Source organism: Sesamum indicum, linkage group LG7 (genome assembly GCF_026168435.1).
Source record: "Sesamum indicum cultivar Baizhima isolate 11 linkage group LG7, ASM2616843v1, whole genome shotgun sequence".
In the NCBI taxonomy this organism is placed as follows: Eukaryota; Viridiplantae; Streptophyta; class Magnoliopsida; order Lamiales; family Pedaliaceae; genus Sesamum; species Sesamum indicum.
The window spans coordinates 12994539-13018731 of record NC_142663.1 but is presented as its reverse complement, the minus strand read 5'-3'; the positions used below and the strand labels follow the sequence as shown (position 1 = coordinate 13018731).

General features: G+C 31.4%; 3 protein-coding genes across 5 annotated transcripts; all 3 read right to left on the bottom strand.

Moving 5' to 3' along the window:
* Window positions 1–1153: 1153 nt before the first annotated feature.
* Window positions 1154–5362, bottom strand: LOC105166790 (caffeic acid 3-O-methyltransferase-like). 2 transcript variants are annotated; one of them, XM_011086274.2, is made up of 4 exons: window positions 4915–5362; window positions 2644–2960; window positions 2186–2250; window positions 1154–1601 (listed from the first exon to the last, which is right to left on the bottom strand). In XM_011086274.2, exons 1-4 carry the CDS (start codon window positions 5304–5306, stop codon window positions 1305–1307), a joined length of 1071 nt encoding a protein of 356 aa, XP_011084576.2. In that variant the 5' UTR covers window positions 5307–5362; the 3' UTR covers window positions 1154–1304. The 2 variants fall into 2 exon arrangements, with proteins under 2 accessions (XP_011084576.2, XP_011084577.2); XM_011086275.2 differs by having other exon boundaries at window positions 2740–2960.
* A 5022-nt stretch (window positions 5363–10384) lies between these two features.
* Window positions 10385–16486, bottom strand: LOC105166792 (caffeic acid 3-O-methyltransferase-like). Of its 2 annotated transcripts, none has more exons than XM_088882771.1 (4): window positions 15898–16486; window positions 12121–12431; window positions 11060–11124; window positions 10385–10899 (listed from the first exon to the last, which is right to left on the bottom strand). In XM_088882771.1, exons 1-4 carry the CDS (start codon window positions 16326–16328, stop codon window positions 10603–10605), a joined length of 1104 nt encoding a protein of 367 aa, XP_088738897.1. In that variant the 5' UTR covers window positions 16329–16486; the 3' UTR covers window positions 10385–10602. The 2 variants fall into 2 exon arrangements, with proteins under 2 accessions (XP_088738897.1, XP_011084579.3); XM_011086277.3 differs by lacking the exon at window positions 15898–16486 and adding an exon at window positions 13016–13505.
* Window positions 16487–19775: 3289 nt separating this feature from the next.
* On the bottom strand, window positions 19776–23740 carry LOC105166793 (caffeic acid 3-O-methyltransferase). Its single transcript, XM_011086278.3, has 4 exons — window positions 23257–23740; window positions 21460–21770; window positions 20409–20473; window positions 19776–20192 (listed from the first exon to the last, which is right to left on the bottom strand). The coding sequence occupies exons 1-4, from the start codon at window positions 23685–23687 to the stop codon at window positions 19896–19898; spliced, it is 1104 nt and encodes a 367-aa protein (XP_011084580.1). The 5' UTR covers window positions 23688–23740; the 3' UTR covers window positions 19776–19895.
* Between the last annotated feature and the right edge of the window lie 453 nt (window positions 23741–24193).

Here is a 24193-nt window from a genome sequence, read left to right as displayed (position 1 = left end):
TTAGCTAAGAGGGTTTTTTGTTATAAATTATGCAATGCAAAGATGTTATATCTTTGTCTTTTATATAATATTCTCCTTAATATTTTATTTTATTTTTTTCAAATTATGTAGCTATGGTGCAAGACACACGGGTATATTTACTGTGCCACAGATGATTGCTAGTTTTATGCTGCAAGTGTGGTACTTTAATACAACCAAATACGACAAACATATGTGCCAAATGCCTGCGGTCCCAAAAAGACATAACAAAGGGCCTTGATAAACATGTTATTATCATCCATTGCCCTGAATGTGACACCTATTTGCAACCACTAAGGACTTGGATCAAAACTCAGTCGGAATCTAAAAAGCTACTGACCTTCTGTGTGAAGAGGTTGAAGAACATGGACAAGGTTCATTTGGTACATGCAGAGTTCATTTGGACTGAACCTCACTCCAAGAGGATTAAAGTCAAGTTGAGGGTCCAGAAAGAGGTTCTGAAAAGGAGCAATACTTGAACAAGCTTACTGTTGAATATGTTGTGCAGGATTAGATGTGTGAGTCTTGCTCGAGGGTCCAACCGAATCCTGATCAGTGGATTGCTGCAGTGCAACTGCGACAGCATGAAACACTTTTTTTCCATCTAGCAGCTAATTCTTAAACATGACGCTGCTTAATTAAGCAGATGGACCAGGGCATTGATTTCTTCTTCCGTAATAGGAGTCATGGTGTAAAGTTTGTTGAGTTCTTGGGGAAAGTAACTCCAATTAGGAGTCGCAATGACAAATTAACAACTTGCAATGAAGGGTGAACGGTGAATGTGAATTTTTAAAATTACTCGTGTCTGAAAATTGATGATAGACTGCTCAAGTCTTTTTTATCTATGAATACAGAATTTTGCAGTCGTATATGTAATTTTAAATTGTGAGCTGTGAGTTATATGGATTAGAGCCCTTCCCACCTCTCTTTCTCTAGTAAGCGTCAACAAATTTCCTGATAGTTAAGAATCTAGGTGCAATTAATGTTGATACGTTTTGCTTCCTATTTCTTCAAATCAAGACAACCCCCAGACCATGTTACATAGTTTCGTGAAGTCTCTTACAATGGTATGGTCAAATCTCATTATACATTTCCCGTAATTTAATTACTCTCCAAGAAACGACATTATTCTCAGTGTATAAAGTTTGTCGGTAGCATAAATGTGGATACAATATACCTGACATAGATAAATGATAGTTCTCTACTCAATTCGGATGAATCAAAGCCAAGAACTCAAGCGATACATCGTATCATTCTGGGTGGTAAGCATAATATATATATTTATTTCATTTATATAACTCCATAATCCAAATGCTAAAAGCGCAGCAGACTTTGCGGAATTGTCTGAATCCAGCTTCTTTGGCCAGGGCTTGAAATTCCTTTTCTGTCCTCTCCTTCCCGCCTGGGTTGTAAATCAACATAATCAGGTCGACGGTGAAGCCTATGGAAGCCAGTGGGTCACTGTGTGGAGCCTCGGAGAGCATGCGTTCAGCGATTATCACTTTCCCATTCTCAGGGAGTGCCTCGTAGCAATTCTTCAGAATTTTCAAGCAGTGGGTGTCGTCCCAGTCATGGCAAATCCACTGGGGAGGGCAAAAGTGGAAATTGATCTTCAGTCGGAAACCATTTAAATATAAAGGTTAAATACATCTAGACCTCCTTTAAAAATATAAAATTACTCTTTCCTTCAAAAAAGTTATAAAATTCCACTTATACCTCCTTTGAAAATTCATCGTTTACTTTTTGTTAAGGTATGGACGAAAAATATTGACATTAGAAAAATATAAGTACGTGATTTTTAATTTTATCCTTCATTTAATATTCTCATGTAATAATTTTATACTCATAAGGTGGCAAATGTTATGATGTGAACCTCATTTTGTATGCATATATTAAATAAGAGGGACACTTATAAGTTTAAAAATATATATGAGAGTATTAAATAAGTGGAAAATTTCAAAAAATTGTCGTTTTTTTTTTTTTTTGCTGACCAAAGCTTTTATCGTCTAAATCTTCATGGGATGGGGTTAAGTGTAAACGAAGAACTTTTTAAAAGAGTGCAAATTTAATTTAATTTTTTTTTAGAAAAAAATATCGTATTTCTAAAAAAATGTAAGTATAAGTTATCCTAAATTATAATCACAAAAGGAAGCAACAGTAGTCTCACCTTCATAAAAATGGCATCGGCTTTGGGTACGCTAACAAACATGTCGCCACTAACGTGCTCTACTCCTACATTCATTGCCATATCATGTTAACTTTGTTTGAACCATGAAATAAATAAATAAAAACTGAACTCCAGAACATTTGAAAAAAATAACCTAATTAACAATAAGACAAATTACAATGTGCTCTTTTAAAATTTATTATAATTATAATTTTTTTCTTGTTTAAAAAATTATAAATATTTTTTTAAAATTAACGGCCGTCTAACAAATAACCCACATAGAATGGGGTGTCGTGAGTGGTGTGAGTCAGATGAAAGTTAATTTTAGAAAAATATTTATAACTTTTCAAAAAATGATAAAATATTTGTATTTATGATATTAATTTTAGGAGAACCCAACACAATTTATCAATAATAATAATAATAACAATTATGAAATACAGATTGAAATTTGGAACTCGGAATAGATGGAGCATCTTTGACAACATGGGGCAGATCAAAATTGATTCCCGTAATGAATGGATGTTCGGAGACGATCATTTTAAGCGTCGCACCAGTCCCACCACCAACATCGACCAGGGTTTTCAGACCCTCGACGTCGAGCCCTTTGTATTTTTTAAGAATTTGCTTCACAATGAGGGTGGATTGTTGATACATGGCTTGGTTGAAAGCGGTGTTGAACTCGGGATCCGTGGCACCATACTCAAATGGACTAATCCCATGAGCTCTCTTGAAGGGGCTTTCTCCCTCAACAACTGCGTCTTTTAGTTGTTGCCTATACGTAATCATTGATATTGCAAAAATTGTTTAGAAGACAATTATCATTTTGCATAAAAACAAGTATGTTTGAAGGTATTTTAGTTAATATATAATTATCAACTAATTAAGGTTGTTACTCTAACTCTCCTCATATTTAATAAATTAGTCGTTGTGGCACATCGTTTCTGTGTGTATATGATAAATAATCTTTCATACTTTTACATTTATAAATAAGAGTAAAACATACAAATCAATACATCGCATTAGAAAATAAAATAAAATAATTTATCAGTTAATGTATAATTTAAAAAATTGAATAAGTTAGTTATTCTATTAATTAAAAGATATTTTTTACTTCACAAAAAATTAGTGCAATGGTACCACTAACTGTTATTCATGAGTATAAAGACCTTTTTTTGTTTTTTTTTTAAATATTAATATAGATAATACTAGCGGATGGAGGCATGGTCGATGCAGGGTAGAGATGGCTATCGATACAATAAATGTACGTAAAATGACATATATATATATATATAACTTTTTTTATATAAAAAATTATTTTCTCGTACTGCATGTAATAATTAAGTGATTGAACACTGTGAAGTAATTAGTTTGAAGGGATAATTCTTATATTATGAATTTAATTACACAAACAGCCACCCAAGCTCCATCTTTTTAAAGTAATTCTTTAAAGAATAAGGTCATTTTAGTAATCTATATTAGCTTACCAAAGTAGTTAGTCTTCTGGGCTTAGCTCTAATAAAAGAGCATATATAATAATATTATATTGTACCAAGTGCTTCACTTCTTCATGCAATATATCTATACTATTATACTAATCCTAAACCCCCTAAAATACCTTATTTGTTGTAACAAATCTGAAAGTTTTAAAATATTCTTGTATCATGTGAATGTATCGAGTGTGCTTTATCGACTGATAATCTTTAAAGTGGGGATAATGAAAATGTTCTTTCTTAAAATTGGTATAATTATACATAAACCCTCTATGATTTAAAAAATTATATGTAATTTTTCTAGTGTTTGATTCCTTCCAACAAATAGATTCCTTCCTTAGTCAAAATTTATTAAATTTGCTGATATTAGTAAAAATATTGAATAAAAATCCATATTTTTTCTAAATTGACTTACGACTGACTTAGTAAAGGCCGAACAAATATTTCTGACCAAACTACTCTTATAAGGATGAAGATATACTTTCTTCCATGTATGAGCTCGTGTGAAGATCTACAAGGGTCTTTTAAATAAAACAAAAATTGTTTGATCTACAATAAATCAGTAATAAGTCAATCAATGATAAAGTAATTTTTTCATATATTTTTTGCTAATATTGACAAATTCGATCAATTTTAAATATAAATAAATATTAAAAGTATTAAATATAATTTTTCAAATTATATAAAATCTACGTCTAATGGCACAATGTTTTGAGAGAGTATTGTGGTGAATTGCCCCTTAAGTATTACCTATAAATTTTTAAGAAGAAATCGGCGTAATTAATTTAAAAGAAAAAGGAAAGAAGTAAATTAGAATTAGGGTTGAAAAATAAATTCAATTATTTGATAGTCGACTGAAATTGATTAATTAAGTTAATTTAAATTCAATTTGTTAGACTTAACAAACTTAACTTGAACAAAAAAATTTATACTTGTAAACTTCAGAACTTAACTCGAGCTTGATTTAATTATTAAAAAAATAATAAAATATATTTAAAAATATCAAATTATTCAAGTCCAACTTATGTTTGATCTAATTAAAACTCATTTGATCTCGATTAAATCAATAAATTAAACCAAATTCGAACATAACTTTTAAAACTCCATAATAATTCAAGTAAAATTGAATAATAATGTGTTCAGCTCCAATCAAATAATTTACGGCTGTAATTAGAATAATCATGCATGATCAATCGTAAGAAAACTATGATCAAATTGATTATTTCAATTAATTACCAGGATTCCGCATAGATCTTGCCTTGGTTCACGAGCAACAGAGGAGCCATGGAACAACCATCCTCGTTCCTGGTCAAGAACTCGCAAACCGGAGCCAAAGAATAGCGCCGCTCAACGCTGCCGTCAGGCAGGTCGCGGAGGCTGCAATTGAGGATGTTGTTGGCGGCGAGGAGGCGGAGGAGCCTGTCCAGCATGAGGTCAGCCTGGGGGTTGGTGGCCGGAATTTGGGCGGCGAGTTCCGCCGGAGAAACAAATGCGCCGGGACCGGCGCTCTTGATGAGCTCCAGAAGGTCGAGCTCCAGGGCGGATTTGAATGCTGCTGGCATTACAGAGGCAGTAACCAGTTGCATCGCGAACAAACAGGTGTCTTCTACTGATTTGATGCTGTTCATCTTATTTTGCTATTAGTCTTTAAGTTTGAGAGTTGAGCGCCTCTGCTGGAATGGCAAGGCACTGGATTATGTAAATAATTTTTTACCTTTTAAAACATATTATAAATAAAAATAAAAATATATAAATTAACAAATCATATTTAAAGTAAAAAAATAATCAAATAAAAAAATTAATTTAAGATATTATCGACATAATAAAAGAATTAGCCTAATATCATTTGGACTAAATATGTCACCTCTAATTTATGCAACTTATGTGTAATTTAATTGAGTAATTTATGCAATTTATATGTAAGTTAATGAGTAATTTATGCAATTTGTGTTTATTTTATTGTGTAATATATTTAATTTATGTAAAAAAAATTGACCAATTTTACCAATATTAACATTTTTATATAATAAATGTAAATAATCACAAAAAATTGGAACAATATTCCCATTAATAAATTTCTACATAATTATCACATTAACAAAAATTAGACTAATATTCCCAATAATAACACTATTTACATAACAATGTCAATAATCACAAAATTAAATCAATAATTCCAATAATAATATTATTTACAAAATAGTGTCAACAATAACAATATTAAGATAATATTTCAAATTAAAATATAATTAATAATTAATAATTATTTAAAAATGTATAGTTCCTTTATAACCACGTACAATAGATCATGCATGTCCTTAAGCTTGTTTAACCCATCAAATAAATTTTGTCACTAGAACTAGTTAGATGTATCCGTCTTCATCTGTCAACAAAAGACAATGTTGATAGATAAGATCCTAACTGTTTTTTTCTTCTACAGGAGGTAGAACTTGGTCGGCCGCCCAAGCAGATGGAGTTATTTGAAAGGTGCTACAAAAAAAAGGAGGACGGCTGTTGGAGCAGACTGAGGGCGGCTGAGGTGGCGGTAAGTAGATTATTAATATTATTTTTTTTAGAAAAAAATAATTCCTGGTTAAAAGTAATAATAATTTTTTTTTATTTTGCAAGAGCCATTCTGGAACAGCCTCCAAAAGACCCCCTGCCCTCGAACTAGGACGATACGGATGTCGGTGAACAGAAGGGGTAAGATTAGGTTTTAATTTTTTTTTCATTTTTGTAATTAGATAATTTTTCATATTAATATAATATTTTTTCTTAATTATTCATGTTTTATAAGGTTTATTACATTCCATTATTTCATATTTAATTAATTAATTAAATTCATAAATATAATTAATTAAAAATCTATTAAATTAATTTAATTATATATTAAAATTTTATTAAAATATATAAATTTATTTATTTATTTTAATTTATTAAATATATGAATAAATTGTAAAATATAAATAACTTAAAAAATTAAAAAATTAGGAACAGTTTTAGTGATGGTAAAGAAATGTTACAAATTTAAATAAATGACCATTCCAAATATCATTACTAAAACAGTTCCAAACATATGTTCCTAAACTGCATTAACCGTTCCAAATACCATTGCTAAAATTATTTCAAATAAGTGTAGTGGCCGACCATTTCTAATACCATTGCTATTTCAGTTTTAAGTAGGTGTAAGGCCGCTCCTAATACCATTACTAAAACAGTTTTATATACGTGTTCTTAAATAAGACTAGCTGTTTCTAAAACCGTTTAAATTAAAAAAAATTATATTTTTTTGACAAATTCAATATTAGGAACGATGTTCATAAAGTGTTATAGTTCCCGTCCCAAATAGAACGATCTTGCTTGAACCGTTCCTAAAATTTTGTAATGCCATTTGTAAGGACGGATTTTCAACCGTTCCAAAAACCGCTCCAAATAAATTCAGCGTCCTACAAACCGTTCTAAAGACAAAAAAAAAAAAAAAATTGTTACTACCCGCTCCAAATCCCACTTTTTTTTGTAGTGTAAGCTATAGGAGTAAAATTGTATTTTTTTGTATTTTTTTTTTATGTTCCTCATGCCAGATCAGTAACAATAATTTTAAAAAAAATTAAAAAGCTTCAAATTAACTATATTAAATTTGTTATGTAGTTGATTCCGATTCGATCTGATCTCATGTTTCTTAGGCATCTGGCATCCCGTGACTATTACGCATAAACAGGGATCGAAACACGGTTTTGCCTAATACATTAAAAGCGCACTTACAGGCATGTAGGGATAAGGTCAACTTCAAATAAGGCGTGATGGAACCCATACTCCTATTTTTAAGCTTAATAATTAGTGCGCCAATCGTAATAAATAAAGATGCTAATAGAAATGTGCAGATTAATATATGGGATTAAATACATTTTGCCCCCTTCATTATTTTGAAAGCAGTGTTCATCCCCTAAACTAATAAATGTAATACTTACTCCCCCTACTTCTAAATATTTGGACAAAAATTGCCTTGTATTATACATATATTTGTGGTACAAATGGTTTTTAAAATATAAGGGTGAAGTATACCTCCCACATGCATCTGCATGTGAAAATGTATAAGAGTAGTTTGGTGGAAAAAAAAAAATTTGACTTACAAGAAATAATAAGATAATTTGGGGTAAAAAAGGATTCTTATTTAATTTTTTGGGCTAAAATCGGTGAATTTTAACGAATAAAGGAATCTATTCGTTAAATAAAAGCAAACGTCAGAAATAATAAATATAATTTTTCAAAATTATAAAAAATTTATATATAATTATTACCAAACTTTTACAGAGTGCAAGTGTAATTACCCCTTTTCTAAATGAATTTTCTTTTCAAAAGTGCTCCAAAACATGCACCGAAGCAGCTGCGTCTTCACTCCCCACGGCATTGATAGATGATGCGTACAAATAAAGTATCGAACCAACCGTTTTGCCTTCGTTATTTTATCATTTCTTTCGCCATCTCGAGATATAACTTCACCCTCACTTAACGCTATTTCTAAATTTAAATTAAAACTTTAAAATGTTAATATTTTATAATATTGAATTCACCTCTTTTTTTCCTCAAAGTAGATATTAAGAACTAATACAGTACATGATTTCAATTGAGATACTAGATTGACGTAGATGTCGTTGATATAGAATAAGAGGCGGAATAGGTATGTAATGAGCAATATTGTCCAGGCCAAATACAGATCCAAACCCTCACTTTTAAATAGGTCCGAACTACGTAATTTAAAATGACGGAGTCTGAATCGAATAATGTATCTTTTCTTATCTAGATCCAAATCTTCATCAGATCCCAATTCTCTTTGCGAACGGGAGAGTGCAAAAGCAAAAATACACTCCTGAAAGCTGGTTCACCATTTGTTTAAACTAAGTTCATTTAGATTAAAAGTTATAGGTAGTTTTTTTACACCAAATTATGTGACTTATTATAAAAATTCTAAATATAAATTATTTTTTCAAACACTTCAATTCCACTTTTTATTATTATTATTATTAATATTTTGTAATACTTCAAACTTTTACTAGTAGGTTATTTACAATTTATTCTCATTACAAAAATAGAATCGGTTGAAAACACCTTTTTCGTAGCAGTTCCACAACATGTCCAATCGCTACAAAACTATTGGAATAGGCAAAAGGGTAATTTCGTAAAAATTGTGTGGCCCAAATCCGTCTAAGGCCCAAAGCCCATCGCACTGGATGGCTAAAGCTTCTTTGGCCATATCAACTATCCAAGCCCACTTCCCTTACCCTGCCCACCAGTCCGATTCGCTACCACCTCTTTAAATATGTTGTCTCTTTCTCTCTCTCAGTCAAATCCTTAATCCTAATTCTCGAAGCCTCGATTCTCTTTCTCCTCTCTTCTCTTGTCTCAGGTTTTGGTTTCTCTTCTGTCGTTTCTCATTTCTCCCTTCACCGCCTCTTTTTTCGATCATCCCCTCCTGCCATTAATGGTTTGTCCCAATAAATATCTAGTTCTATTCTGATTCAAACAAAACTTGAAATGCTATACTCTAATATCTCATTTTTTATGCTTCCGACTAAAAGTTCTTAGTGAACTACCCCTTTGTGATTGATAAGTGATTTGAGTGGATCTGTGCCTAAGTGGCTCTCGGTTGAACTGTGGCTAAGTGACTCTCGGGTAATCTATGCCTTTGTGGCTCTGTGCTTTAAGCAACCATTAATTGGGTTGTAGGCCTTTGTGGCGAGTTGGATTTACAATCTTCGAATCTGGCTTTTTGAACCTAATTTTTATTTTTCTGTGTTTTTTTATTCCTTTAACTACTATATTTATTATAGTATAGATCTATTTGTATTTGCATAGATCTGTAATTATCTTTATTCTTTATTCTTTTATTGTTAAATAATTGTACATATAAGGGTTTCAAACCCATTTATGCTCTGTAATAGTTTGTTTAGAGTTGATTCTGGGCTACTACTGGTGGTTGATACCTAACAAATTTAATCTTTTCAAATTATTTACACCTAGAAAATATTAGTTGTGGGTTCCGGAGCTACAATTCTCGTTCTATTTTAATCACTAAACCATAGGATTTTTGTGGGTCACTATATAATAATTTTCTACTTGATATGTGTAAAGAGAATACCTCAAGTAAAATGATACGAAAAGAGATAAAGCGGCGAGCAGTTTGGCACGAAGCCTACCATGCCGACCTTAGGAAAAAGATCTACGAAGGAGGAGGTTGCCTTGGCATGGCTAGGATCATACGAAGCCTCCATAGTGGAGTAATACGGGAGCAATTTTGTCTATTCAAAGAGGAGGACTGAAAATGCATAAAAAAAGGTTATCATGTTCGAACTTTCAACCCGTATAGAACAATCTCTATTTTTTTATGGAGAGGGCTTTTTTTATGGGGTTTATAATTACATCTGGTTTTTTTTGCTATTTAATTAACACGGGTGAGTATTTAGTAATTTTTCTAAAACATAGGGGGTAATATGCAATTTTTCTATATTTAACCTCACATCATATATATATATATAATATTTATCTTCTTACAAGTACAAAAATATATATGAGAATATTAAATAACAAGCAAAAATAAAAATTTATTAAATTCTTTTGTTTACATTAGCATTTTCATCCAAACTCTAATGGAAATTAATAAAGTATAAATAGAGAATTTGCAAAAGGAATGTAAATGTGACTCTGAAACTTTTGAAGGAAAATGTTATTTTGGAAGGGTTTAGATATAATTAACCTTAGGAAAGGTAGATATGATTCATTTATTACATTTATTTTTTCAAAAAAAACAAACTCACCTTCAGAATAAACGATTCAGTAAGTAACAAACTGAAATGGGCCCAACTAGAAAGAAAAAAAAACGGCCCAAAGGGCTCTTAAAACTCCCCACGCGGCCCAAAGAAACACATGTCATTTATGAAATTCGAGGATCCAAATACTGGAAGCGCAACAAACTTTTCTGACTTCTCTGAAGCCGGCGTATTGAGCCAAAGCATGAAATTCCATTTCTGTCCTCTCCTTCCCACCCGGGTTAACGGCTAACATGATGACATCAGCGTGGGCCGCCCGCCTGAAAGCCGGCCCACTGTTCTGGTCCTCCGGGAGAATGATCTCGGCAATAATCATTTTTCCATTATCCGGAAGTGCGTCGTAGCAGTTCTTCAAAAGCTTCTGGCAGTGCGCGTCGCTCCAGTCGTGGCAAATCCACTGTAATGGCCGAACCCGTAGTTTCATCTCTTCAGAGTAGCAAAATGGGCATTTACAGCTTTTCTTTCTTATGCTTTTATTTTTAATTTTATATAAATTTTCGTGTGAAATATTATTTGAAGTTAATAATTAAATATATCGAAAAAATATTAAAATTTACCTTCATAAAAATGGCGTCGGCTTTGGGCACACTCACAAACATGTCGCCGCCAATATGCTCCACTCCTGCAAGACTTTCCAAACTTTATAACACTAAAAAGTTGTCTATTCATCTTCTTTTTTTAAAAAAAAATAGAATTAAGTTTATTATACTTTTACTATATTCGAAATTCAATTAAGTACAGTAATATTTTCTATTAAATTCAAAAAGATAAATTAAAAATTATATGTAATTACACAAACATTATTTATCTTTTTATAAAATTACAGGTATATACCTTAAGTGAGTTTTACTGTAATGTATCTCAAAGGTTATTTATATAAAATTTTACAGTTGAATATGAGATGTACTTGTAATTACAACTTTAACTTCAACGAGTATACTTCTAATCTATAATCTATATTATATATAAAAAAAATAAAAATTCTTACAAGCGATGGTTAGAACACCGCGACACTAATTTTATTGTTATGCAAATAATATTCTTAAGTTGATTTTCTTTTCTTTTCTTTTTTTTGGCTGCTTTTTCTTTTTTAGAAATATGATGTGTTGGTTTATATAAATTTTTTGCTTATTCATAATATATTTTAAAATATAAAATATTATTTATTATATGCACACAGAGACGACGTGGCACAGTGACTAGTAACATAAAATAGAAAGGCCTTCCACACTCATAAGCGGTGTCAGTGATACTGTCACAAACTTTTAAATATGACAATTATAACTCTAATTAGATAATTTTAATAATTAATTGTAATTTTTTTTACTAACTCTATGTCATTTCAACACCACTAAAATAATTCTTTTATTGTGTCAATGATACCCTAAGTAAGTTTTGTTTTTCTTTTTTTATAATTCTTTTAAAATATAATTTATTTGTTTATATTTTTTATTTTTTTAATATATGTTACAAAGTAAAAAAAGGATTTATTATATGCATATTGAGATGATGTGACACGACCGTTAATTTTAAAAATGGCATGAAATATTATGTAATTATACCTAATTTCAAGTGTTAATTTACCCTACAGTGTAAAATGGTAAATAAGTGAATGTACCCGGAAAAGATGGAGCATCTTGAATGACATGGGGCAAGTCAAAGTTGATGCCCTTAATGGCGGGGTACTTGGATAGGATCATCCTAAGCGAAGCTCCGATGCCACCACCCACATCCACCAGCGACTTCACCCCCTCAAACCCTTTGTATTTTTCAAGTATTTGCTTCATGAATATGGTGGACTGTTCGTACATTGCTTGGTTGAATACCCTGTTGAATCGCGGATCCACAGCTGGGTATTCGAACGCGTTCATGCCGTATGCTCTATTGAACGGGATTCCTCCCTCCAAAACGGTATCTTTTAGATGATACCTACCGAAAAAAGGCTAAAACAGTTGAAAATATATATACTTGTGGTGTGATTGATTTCTGCATATAGCATTGTACCAATTGGATTTTCTATTGTAATTCATACTACATTTTTTATATATAGAGATGATGTGTATAAAATCTTTCTGTCGATAGAATTAATAATGGATTTTTATACACTTGCGGGATTAGATGTGAAATGAAGCAGAAGATGCAACGTGAATTGCAATAAAAAATTCATTTAGCTTTTCCAAACTATAAATACAACACAAGTTGTATAATATATGGACAACTAAACGAGGTATATTTGATGGATATGCATAATTAATTTATTATTAACTTATTGAAATCAAATAATTTTTTTTAACAAAACTATCGTCATGATAATGATGAAGATATATATTAACGCGTGAAGACGTATGAAAATAATTTGATCATTAAAAAATATATTTAACTTATAATAAATTAATAATAAATATTAAAAGGTGTTGCTTGCGTTTTTTCCAAATTTTCCAGGGGTTGATGAACGCCAGTTGTTTATTCAACAAAAATGAGCGAATTCCGAGAGATAGCTACACATCACTTACCAGGACTCCATCAAAACCTTGTCCTGAAGCATGAGCGCAACGGGGGCCACGGAAACCCCATCCTCATTCCTGGTCAGGAACTTGCACACCGGCGCAAGAGAGTAAAGCCGCTCCACGCCGCCGTCTGGAAGCGGTTTCACGCTGCAGTGCACGACGGAGTATGCGGCAAGGAGGCGGAGCATCCTATCTATCATGGTGGCTGCTTCGGGGTTTTCAGTTGGAAGTTGAGCTGCGAGTTGGGAGGGAGAAGCAGAAGCTCCTGGACCAGCTTTTTTAATGAGCTCGAGGAGATCCAGCTCTATGGCGGATTTGAGTACCATGGGGAGCACAGAAGCAGAAGCTAGCTCCATGGCGTATAAGAAAGCCTCTTCTTCCTCGGACCGATCCGCCATTGAAGCTGTGGGTATTTCAGTTTTGATGGAAAGAGACAATGGTAAAGTTTAACAAGCTGGTCAGCTTTTTGTAAGCCAAAAGCTTGATCGTGGAGGAGAAATAAATAGGGAAAATTATTTTTAAATTGTAAAAAAAAAAAAATTATGAAAAATGTGCATTTTAAAGAGTGTTAAATTATAGGCAAAGTTGGGATTTGAAATCCCAAGTTTGGCCATGATTTTTTTCAAAAAAAAATCATCTAAAACAGATCTGGGATTGCACAACACCCAGATCTGTTTGTCATTTTTTTATAATAAAAGGGTAAATTACATAATACTCCTTGTATTCTAAGAAAATAGCGTAAAATCTCTTGTATTATATTTATAGACAAAAAAATCCTATGCTATTTAAAAGGAAGCAAAGTACCCATCTTCGTTAGAAATTAACGGAGAGTGCGTGTCACCCGCCTAAAATGCTTGAGCTAATTAATTTATGGATTGGATTCATTAATTAGTGGAGATCAACTATAATTAATTAATTGGACTAATTTATTTGAGCTTGATGAATAAATTAGATTTATTAATTGAGTATATTTGAGCTTGTTTATATTTAATTAGATTAAATATATACATGGATGTTTTATTGCGTATTTATTTAATGGGATAAATAATAAATTTTATGGATTAAAAATTGAACTTGATTAATTTATTGAACAAATTAAAATAAATTCAATCCAAATATACTAGCCACAATCGGCAAGAACACTCTCTATATTTTTACGGAGAGGGCTTTATTTATAGGATTTATAATTACACCTGGTCTTTTTTTGCTATTTAATTGACATAGGTAAGTATATAGTAATTTTTCTAAAATATAGGGGGTAATATGCAATTTTTCCTAAATTTAACCTCACTTCATAGATATATAATACTTATCTTCTTATAAGTATAAAAATATATATTAGAATGTTAAATAAGAAGTAAAATTAAAATTTTATTAAATTCTTTTATTTACATTAGCATTTTCATCTAAACTCTGATGAAAATGAATCAAAGATAAATAGGGAATTTGCCGAAGGAATGTAAATGTGACTCTGAAACTTTTGAAGGAAAATGTTATTTTGGAAGGGTTTAAATATAATTAAGCATAGGAAATGTAAATGTGATTAATTTATTACATTTATTTTTCCAAAAAACAAACAAACTCACTTAAATTAAACAAAAGTTAAGAATTAACGATTTAGTAGGTAGCAAACTGAAATGGGCCCAACTAGAGACCAACGGCCCAAAGATCTCTTAAAACTCCCCACGCGGCCCAAACAAACACATCTCATTTATGAAATTCGATGATCCAACTACCGGAAACGCAACAAACTTTTGTGACTTCTCTGAAGCATGAAATTCCACTTCTGTCCTCTCCTTCCCACCCGGGTTAACGGCTAACATGATGACATCGGCGTGGGCCGCCTGCCTGAAATCCGGCCCACTCTCCGGGAGAATTATGTCGGCTATGATCACTTTTCCATAATTCGTACTACATTTTCTATGTATAGAGATTGTGTGTATAAAATCTTTCTTTAGATAGAATTAATGACGAATTTTTGTATACTTGCGGGGTTAGATGTGAAATGAAGCAGAAGATGCAACATGAATTGCAATAAAAAATTCATTTAATTTTTCCAAACTATAAATACAACACAACTTGTATAATATATGGACAACTAAACGAGGTATATTTGATGGATATGCGTAATTTAAATTATATTTATTTAATTAAATAAATAAATAATCAAAACTGAAAAATATAATCTATACTAATACAAAAAAAAAAAAATAAAGAACCATCTACACTCACAAACAGCGATTAATGACATCATCGTACTAATTTTTTACAAAATAAAAATGCTTTTCGATTAATAAGATAACTAATATATTCAACCTTTTAAATTTTACATCAACTCATAAATTAATCTTTTTAAAAAAATATAATGTATTTATTTATATATTTTATTTCTGCATATACTATATTTAAAAAAAAAATTATTTATTATATGCACGCAAGAATAATGTACCACAACGACTAGTTTTTTAAAGGAACACCCTTCCACTGAGGTTTATAATTACACGTAAACCATATATGGTTTGAAAAATTACATCTAATATCCTGAGATTTATTCCGTGTAACAAGTAGATTCCCCCATTAGCGAAAATTCACTGAATTTTTTTATATTAAAAAAATTGAATGAAAATTAATATTTACCCCCAATTGATATATTACTGATTTATTGCAAATCAAACAACTTTTTTTTGACGAAACTATCCTCATGATAACAATGAAGATATACCTCCTTTATGTATATTAACGTGTGAAGAACGAGGACGAAAATAATTTGATTATTAAAAAATTTATTTAACTTGTAATAAATTAATAATAAATATTGAAAGGTGTTGCTTGCGGTGTTTATTTAACAAAAATGAGTGATATTCCAGAGATAGCTACACATCACTTACCATGACTCCATCAAAACCTTGTCCTGAATCAAGAGCGCAAACGGGGCCAGGGAAACCCCATCCTCATTCCTGGTCAGGAACTTGCAGACCGGCGCAAGAGAGTAGAGCCGCTCCACGCCGCCGTCTGGAAGCGGTTTCAGGCTGCAGCGGACGACGGAGTATGCGGCAAGGAGGCGGAGCATCCTATCTATCATGGTGGCTGCGTCGGGGTTTTTGGTTGGAAGTTGAGCTGCGAGTTGGGAGGGAGAAACAGAAGCTCCTGGACCAGCTTTTTTAATGAGCTCGAGGAGATCCAGCTCTATGGCGGATTTGAGTACCATGGGGAGCACAGAAGCAGAAGCTAGCTCCATGGCGAATAAGAAAGCCTCTTCTTCCTCGGACCGATCCGCCATTGAAGCTGTGGGTATTTGAATTTTGATGGAAAGAGACATTGGTAAAGTTTAATAAGCTGGTCAGCTTTTCTGTAAGCGAAAAGCTTGATCGTGGAGGAGAAATAAACAGGGAAAATTATTTTTAATATTTAAAACAAATAAAATTATGAAAAATGTGCATTTTAAAAAGTGTTGAAATTTTAGACAAAGTTGGGATTTGAAATCCCAGGTTTTGCCATGGTTTTCTTTTTATCACTTTCATTTTTTTTTTAATAAAAAGAGTAAATTGCATAACAGCCCCTGTATTTTAAGAAAGTAGCGTAAAATCTCCAGTGCTATATTAATAGGCCAAAAAATCCTATGCTATTTAAAAGGCAACAAAGTAACCCTTTTCGTTAGAAATTAATGGAGAATGCATGTCACACACCTAAAATGCTTGAGCTAATTAATTTATGGATTTAATTCATTAATTAATTAATATGGGCTTTTAATTAATGGATTGGATTCATTAATTAGTGGAGATGAGCTATAATTAATTAATTGGACAAATTAATTATTTGGGCTTGATGAATAAATTAGATTTATTAATTGAGTATAGTTGAGCTTGTTTATATATAATTAGATTAAATATATACATGGATTTTCTATTACGTATTTATTTAATGGGATTAAATAATAAATTCTATGAATTAAAATTGAACTTGATTAATTTGTTGAATAAAATTAAAATAAACTCAATCCAAAAGCCTCAATCGGCGAGAGTTAGTCACCAAGTGGCCTCTTTTTGCAACCACATCACCCAAAATTGTGAGGTGTTAGTTTTGCAATTTGAGAATTTGATAGAGAGAAAGAGAGAGATTTGGTTGCTGAATTTTGGAATTGGATTCCATGATACACATAACTCTCTAATCAAATGTATACCCCTTGATCGGAATTTTATATGCTTTTATAGCATGATTTTTAATTTTTCGCACTTTCGCCACGCTTCCCGGGCCGATCCGCTCCCTGCAAGATTCATGGTAAAGTGCAAACTTCGCAAAATTCAGATGGTAAGTTGATAAAAAAAAAAAATTAGATGCTAAAGTGTAAAAATGGGTATAGTTCGGATTGCAAAATTACTCTTTTAGATAATCCTATATTGGTTTTGAATATCCCTTTGTAGCATCCAATTGCACCCAGTGGCCTCATCATACTTGCACGCAACTTTTTAAGTTTTGGTTTGCTCTCAACCACATAATATTCTTGCCTTGCAAACCGCACCGAGAAATCTTATACACTCGCTTTCAAGTGCGTTTTACTCTTGAAAATATAAATATAAAAAGAGGAACGTAATGGATATTTTAAAAAAATAAGAAAAAAGGGAGGTAGGTGGTGATGAGAATGTATAGTCTTCAGTCTTGTGGATGAGATGGAAAATTTTCTAATGGTGACAATGAGATTATGTGTATATACATACTCAGCAGGGATTGTATTATATATGTGCTTATTTACATATTTAAAATAGGATTTATTTTAAACCTGTTATTTAAAAAAAATATAGTCATAGTACTTTTAGAAGGTGCTGCATTATATACTCACGGAAACCCATGCTACAATAACTAATATATACATTTTCAAAAGAGTATTAAAATTAGTTCATAAACTCGTCTGATTGGATTCAAATTTATGATTTATTTTTTCTAAGATAAGGTATCAGGTTACTTAATCTTTCCTACCTAACCAAATAATATAACATCTATAGAATCTATTAGATAAAGTCGATTGGTTGGTTTAATTATTATCACGGATAATGTTTTAAAATTCATCTGAGTACTTCCCTACCTAACCAAATAAATGAACATCTACAGAATCTACATGTTTTTTTTAGATAAATCAATTGGTTGGTTTGATTATTATCCGGGGTAATATTTTAGAATTAGATCAAATCAGTGTTAGAATGGATGAACAAAAATCAATTAGATTTAATTATTTGTCACTTGTTAATCTTTAACAAATAATATTAAATAGATAAATACGGTAAGAATTAATCAAGTTGGCTTTGCGCATTTTGTCGTGCTTACCACTAACGTTTAATGGGATTTTAATATCACTATGAAACACCTGTGGACCGAAAGGTTAACCCGTGAAATGGGTTGTGCATAATTTGGCAGTTATGAAACCAACTTTTGAGGATCGATCTAAAATGTTCCAAGTCGAGGACCTCAAGACAGGCATAGGGGGTCCTATAGAGACTTGTAATAAGTACTGCAATCGTGTTTGTCGGCATGAGACGTAGATCATCTGTGCAGTTTTAGTGGGTTAGTCGGCAAGGTAGGCAACTGACTGAACTGACTTGCGAGAAGCGTCATATACAAGCCTCTTAAGACTTGGTAGGTATGACTAGGATTTTCAGTTCCGATAGTACGAGATTAATTCTCGAACTTGAGAAATCATGATAGTCACGTACATACAAAAATTGTATATTAGATATGGTGAGTAGTGCCTATGCCTTGAGCCATGGCTATCATAAGTCTTATATAATACAGTCGGATTATGTAATAAGTAGGATGAAGCTTAAAGAAGAATCTGTTCCCTTTTAATAGACCCTTGCCTGTTGCCAACCTAGAAAGAAAGCAATAAATTATGTGGGCTATTACATTATAAATACATATATGTTTTCTAGAGGAGCCACGTCCAATACAATTATGCAATTAATTGATAATATTTAAAAATTTTAATTCATTAGTAAATAAATTATAGCGTCAAACTTTAATTATATTAAGACTTAACGGGAGTGAACTGGAGATTTATTAAAGTTTTGGGGTCAAATTTAATAAATTTAAAAGATTTATTTGTGATTAGTATAAAAGTTATTATATATATAGGATAAATTACAACAACCTTCTCTAAGATTTGGTATAATTATGAATACCTCCTCGTTGTTTGAAAACTTACCGATATTCTCCAATTTTAACGGCCAACTAACAATTGACCCCTTCCGTTAGGTTTCTATCCACTTTCTATAATAAACTGACCAAAATGCACTTGTGAATTAAAAATTTAAATTTTATTTATTTTTTAAAATAATATTTTTTTTATGAATTAAGTGGATAATATTTTTATATTTTGAAAAAAAATTTCTATCCATCCCGTTTTTTTATAAATTTTTATTTTTTAAAAAGAACAAAAAAAATACAATAAGGACAAAGTTGACAATTCCATACCTCCATCCAAGGGTTGTATAATTTTATCAAATATCAGGGGGTATCTATAATTTTTCAAACAACGAGAAGTATTCATAATTATGTCAAATTTCAGGAGATATTATTGTAATTTACCCTACATATATATATATATATAAATAGAGAGATGGGGATTAAATTGAGCATTACGTGGCTGTCTAATTGCATAATTGTATTGGACAAAGCCATCACCCCTTTACAAAACATATACGAATATAATAATTTTACTATATATAGAGAGATATATATAATGTAATAGACCCACACACAGTCGCCAACACACAGATTGCTTCGAACAATTTATTACTTTTTCCGAAGTTGGAAACAGGTAAGGGTTCAGACAAAGCAATAATTAAACAAAAAATTCAGACTTATAACGATACCAAACTGAAATTCCAAACACATCTCACTTATGAAATTCCATGATCCAAATATTGAAAGCAGAGCACACTTTTATGACTTCTCTGAAGCCCGCGTATTGGGCCAAGCTCTGAAATTCCTTTTCTGACCTCTCCTTCCCACCCGGGTTTAAGGCTAACATGATGACATCGCCGTGGGCCACCCGCTTGAAAGCCGGCCCACTGTTCGGGTCCTCCGGGAAAATGCTGTCCGCGATGATCACTTTTCCATTATCCGGAAGTGCGTCATAGCAGTTCTTCAACAGCTTCTGGCAGTGCGCGTCGCTCCAGTCGTGGCAAATCCACTGCAATGGCCAAAACCGTAATTTCAGAGTTGCAAAATGGTCATTTACAGCTTTTCTTTCTTATGTTTTGTATAAGTTTTCATTTTCTTTTACCCGAGTTGGGTTGTTCCGCTGAGGACTTTCAATAAAATACAAATAAACAAACATGATTTTAATTTAATTATTATTTCAAAAATTCAAACTCAATATAAAAATACACTAGTAAAAGAAATTCACCTTCATAAAAATCGCGTCGGCTTTGGGCACACTCACAAACATGTCGCCGCCGACATGCTCCACTCCTGCAAGACTTTCCAAACTTTATAACACTAAAACTTGTCTATTCATCTTCTTTTTTTAAAAAAATAGAATTAAATTTATTATATTTTTACTATATTCGGAATCTAATTAAGTACAGTAATATTTTCTATTAAATTCAAATGTATTAATTTAAAGATAAATTAAAAATTATGTTCAATTACGCAAACGTTATTTACCTTTTTATACAATTACAGTTATATACCTTAAGAGAGTTTTACTGTAATGTATCTCAAAGGTTATTTATATAAAATTTTACTATTGAATTTGAAATGTAGTTGCAATTACAACTTTAACGAGAGTACTCCTAATCTATAATATATACTATATAACAAGAAAAAACTTTTTTTTCTTACAAATGATGATTAGGACATCGCGACACGAATTTTATTGCTATGTCAATAATACCCTTAAGATGATTTTTTTTTTTTGCTTTTTCTTTTTTAGAAATATGATGTGTTGGTTTATATATATTTTTTGCTTATTCATAATATATTTTAAAACGTAAAATATTATTTATTATATGAACACAGAGACAATGTAGTACGACGGCTAGTAACATAAAAAAGAAAGGCCTTCTATATTCATAAGCGGTGTCAGTGATACTGTGCACAAACTTTTAAATATGACAATTATAACCCTAATTAGATAATTTTAACAATTAATTGTAACTTTTTTTTACTAATTCCATGTTATTTCAACACCACTACAATAATTCTTTTGTTGTGTCGATGATACCCCAAGTTGATTTTTGTTTTTTTATAATTCTTTTAAAATATAATTTATTTGTTTATATTTTTTATTTTATTTATAATATATTTCACAAAGTAAAAAAGTATTTATCATATGCATACTGGGATGACGTGACACGACCGTTAATTTTAAAAATGGTATCAAATATTATGTAATTATACCTAATTTCAAGTGTTGATTTAGCCTACAGTGTAAAATGGTAAATAAGTGAATGTACCCGGAAAAGATGGAGCATCTTGAATGACATGGGGCAAGTCAAAGTTGATGCCCTTAATGGTGGGGTACTTGGATAGGATCATTTTAAGCGAAGCTCCGATGCCACCACCCACATCCACCAGCGATTTCACCCCCTCAAACCCTTTGTATTTTTCAAGTATTTGCTTCATGAATATGGTGGACTGTTCGTACATTGCCCGGTTGAATACCTTGTTGAATCGCGGATCCGTGGCCGGGTATTCGAACGCGCTCATGCCGTAAGCTCTGTTGAACGGGATTCCTCCCTCCAGAACTGTATCTTTTATATGATACCTATCGAACAAGTCGAAAATATATACTTGTGATGTGATTGATTATTGTACGCAACATTCGTGCCAGTTGGATTTTCTATTACAATTTATATTACATTTTTTATATCATTTCATATATAGAGGTTGTGTGTATGAAATATTTTTTAGATAAAATTGATAATATAAGTTTTGTATACATGGCGTGTGCGAAATAAAAAAAAAAAAGATCCATTAGAGAGCATTCATTTGATTTACTAATATTAACAAAAAGAAAAATTGAATCAAAATTGATATTTATTTTCAATTGATTTATTACTAACTTATTGCAAATTAAATAAATTTTTTGGGAGGTAAATATAAATTCTTATCTGTTTTCTTTTGTTAAAATTGGCAAATTAGGAAAACTTTCACTAATAAATGAACTTATGTGTTAGACGGAAAATTTCGGAGGTTAGATCTAATTTTTAAAATCATAGAACGCTTACATTTAACTACACAAAATCTCAAGAGAAAGGAGTATAAGAGGGGGGAGTATAACTATCCCTATTTTAAACTAATGGAACAAAAATGCATTTAATGATTAATGGAAGAAACATGCTCGATAATTTAAAATAATATTGATTTAATCAAATAAAACAGAAATTAAATAATTTATCAAAAATATTAAAATGTAATAATTCTAAATATTTTAATTAATAATATCACGACAACTAAAAATAATAATAGTAACTACTTATACTTATTAAGTGAGAACATCAATTTAATATATTATTTGTCAAATCTTTTAATTTATAGAATTTTTAATATTTAATTTAATTATTTATTATTTGTCCCACGGCCCACATTGATCATTCTTTTCAATTTTTACTAACTCTTTACAACCTTTTTTTTTAATTACAATATTTTTAATTTCTTTAATTAAAATATTTTTTCAGAAGTATATCTTATATTTTTAAAAAATTTATTAAGTTATATATATCGATTTGAGTGTGCCACACAGACTAGTATTTAATAAACAACATAAAGGAAATTTCAATGTTAATAAATAAATATAGAAACATATATAATTATGTTGTTAAAAAGATAAAATATCATAAGATATTTTCATCGATCAGTATTTATATCACGACAATCCGATATCAAAATATAAGATTAATTATAATACTAGTTTTATTTTTTATAATAACTAATAATAATATCATATTTTAAAAAAATATAGTAAAATTATCCTAATGTTAGTTCCATAATTTAAAGAAATAATAGAAAATATTGTAAAGCTATTCCAAAAATATTCCAATTTTTTTACGGTGAAATTAACTTTTCAAATTTATCTTGGACTTATATTAATTAATTTAGAAAATATGAACTCCTGTTGCAAATTAACTTACACGTCAGGGACCAAAATTATAATTTTCTGCCACCGAAACAGTTATCTATGCGTAGATGAACGCCAGGTGTTTGTTCAACAAAAATGAGCGATATTCGAGAGATAACTACACATCACTTACCAGGACTCCATGAAAACCTTGTCCTGAAGCATGAGCGCAACCGGGGCCACGGAAACCCCATCCTCATTCCTGGTCAGGAACTTGCACACCGGCGCAAGAGAGTAGAGCCGCTCCACGCCGCCGTCTGGAAGCGGTTTCAGGCTGCAGCGGACGACGGAGTATGCGGCAAGGAGGCGGAGCATCCTATCTATCATGGTGGCTGCGTCGGGGTTTTTGGTTGGAAGTTGAGCTGCGAGTTGGGAGGGAGAAACAGAAGCTCCTGGACCAGCTTTTTTAATGAGCTCGAGGAGATCCAGCTCTATGGCGGATTTGAGTACCATGGGGAGCGCAGAAGCAGAAGCTAGCTCCATGGCGTATAAGAAAGCCTCTTCTTCCTCGGACTGATCCGCCATCGAAGCGGTGGGTATCTGAGTTTTGATGGAAAGAGACATTAGTAAAGTTTAATAAGCAGGTGGGGTTGTTTTTACGTGAAAAGTTTGATCGTGGAGGAGAAATAAATAAACAAGTGGAGGCGGCGCCCGACACTTGGGGGTTGGTGGTTCACAGCTTTGAAAAAATAATTAGATTATTCAAAAAAAAAAAATTATTAGACCTGCAATAAGTCTTTAAAACGATTGAGACTAAATATAAATTTTAATATATTTTTATTAATATCAGTATTTTAATCGGATATATAAAAATAAATGTTAGAAATTTTAACTATAACCTAAAGTGCACCAAACTCTCCAGTGTAATTATCCTCGAATAATTATATCATATGTGTTGCCTAATGTGTGCCCTGATTTTTAAGTATTTGTTAACCTGAGTTGCATTCACCTCCTGAATTTATAAAATATAACGCTCTTCCTTGATTTAATTAATTGGACAAAATTGCCCTCAAGTCATATATATTGATATTCCTCCTACTGTATTTTGACATTTTTTTATACTAAATTAA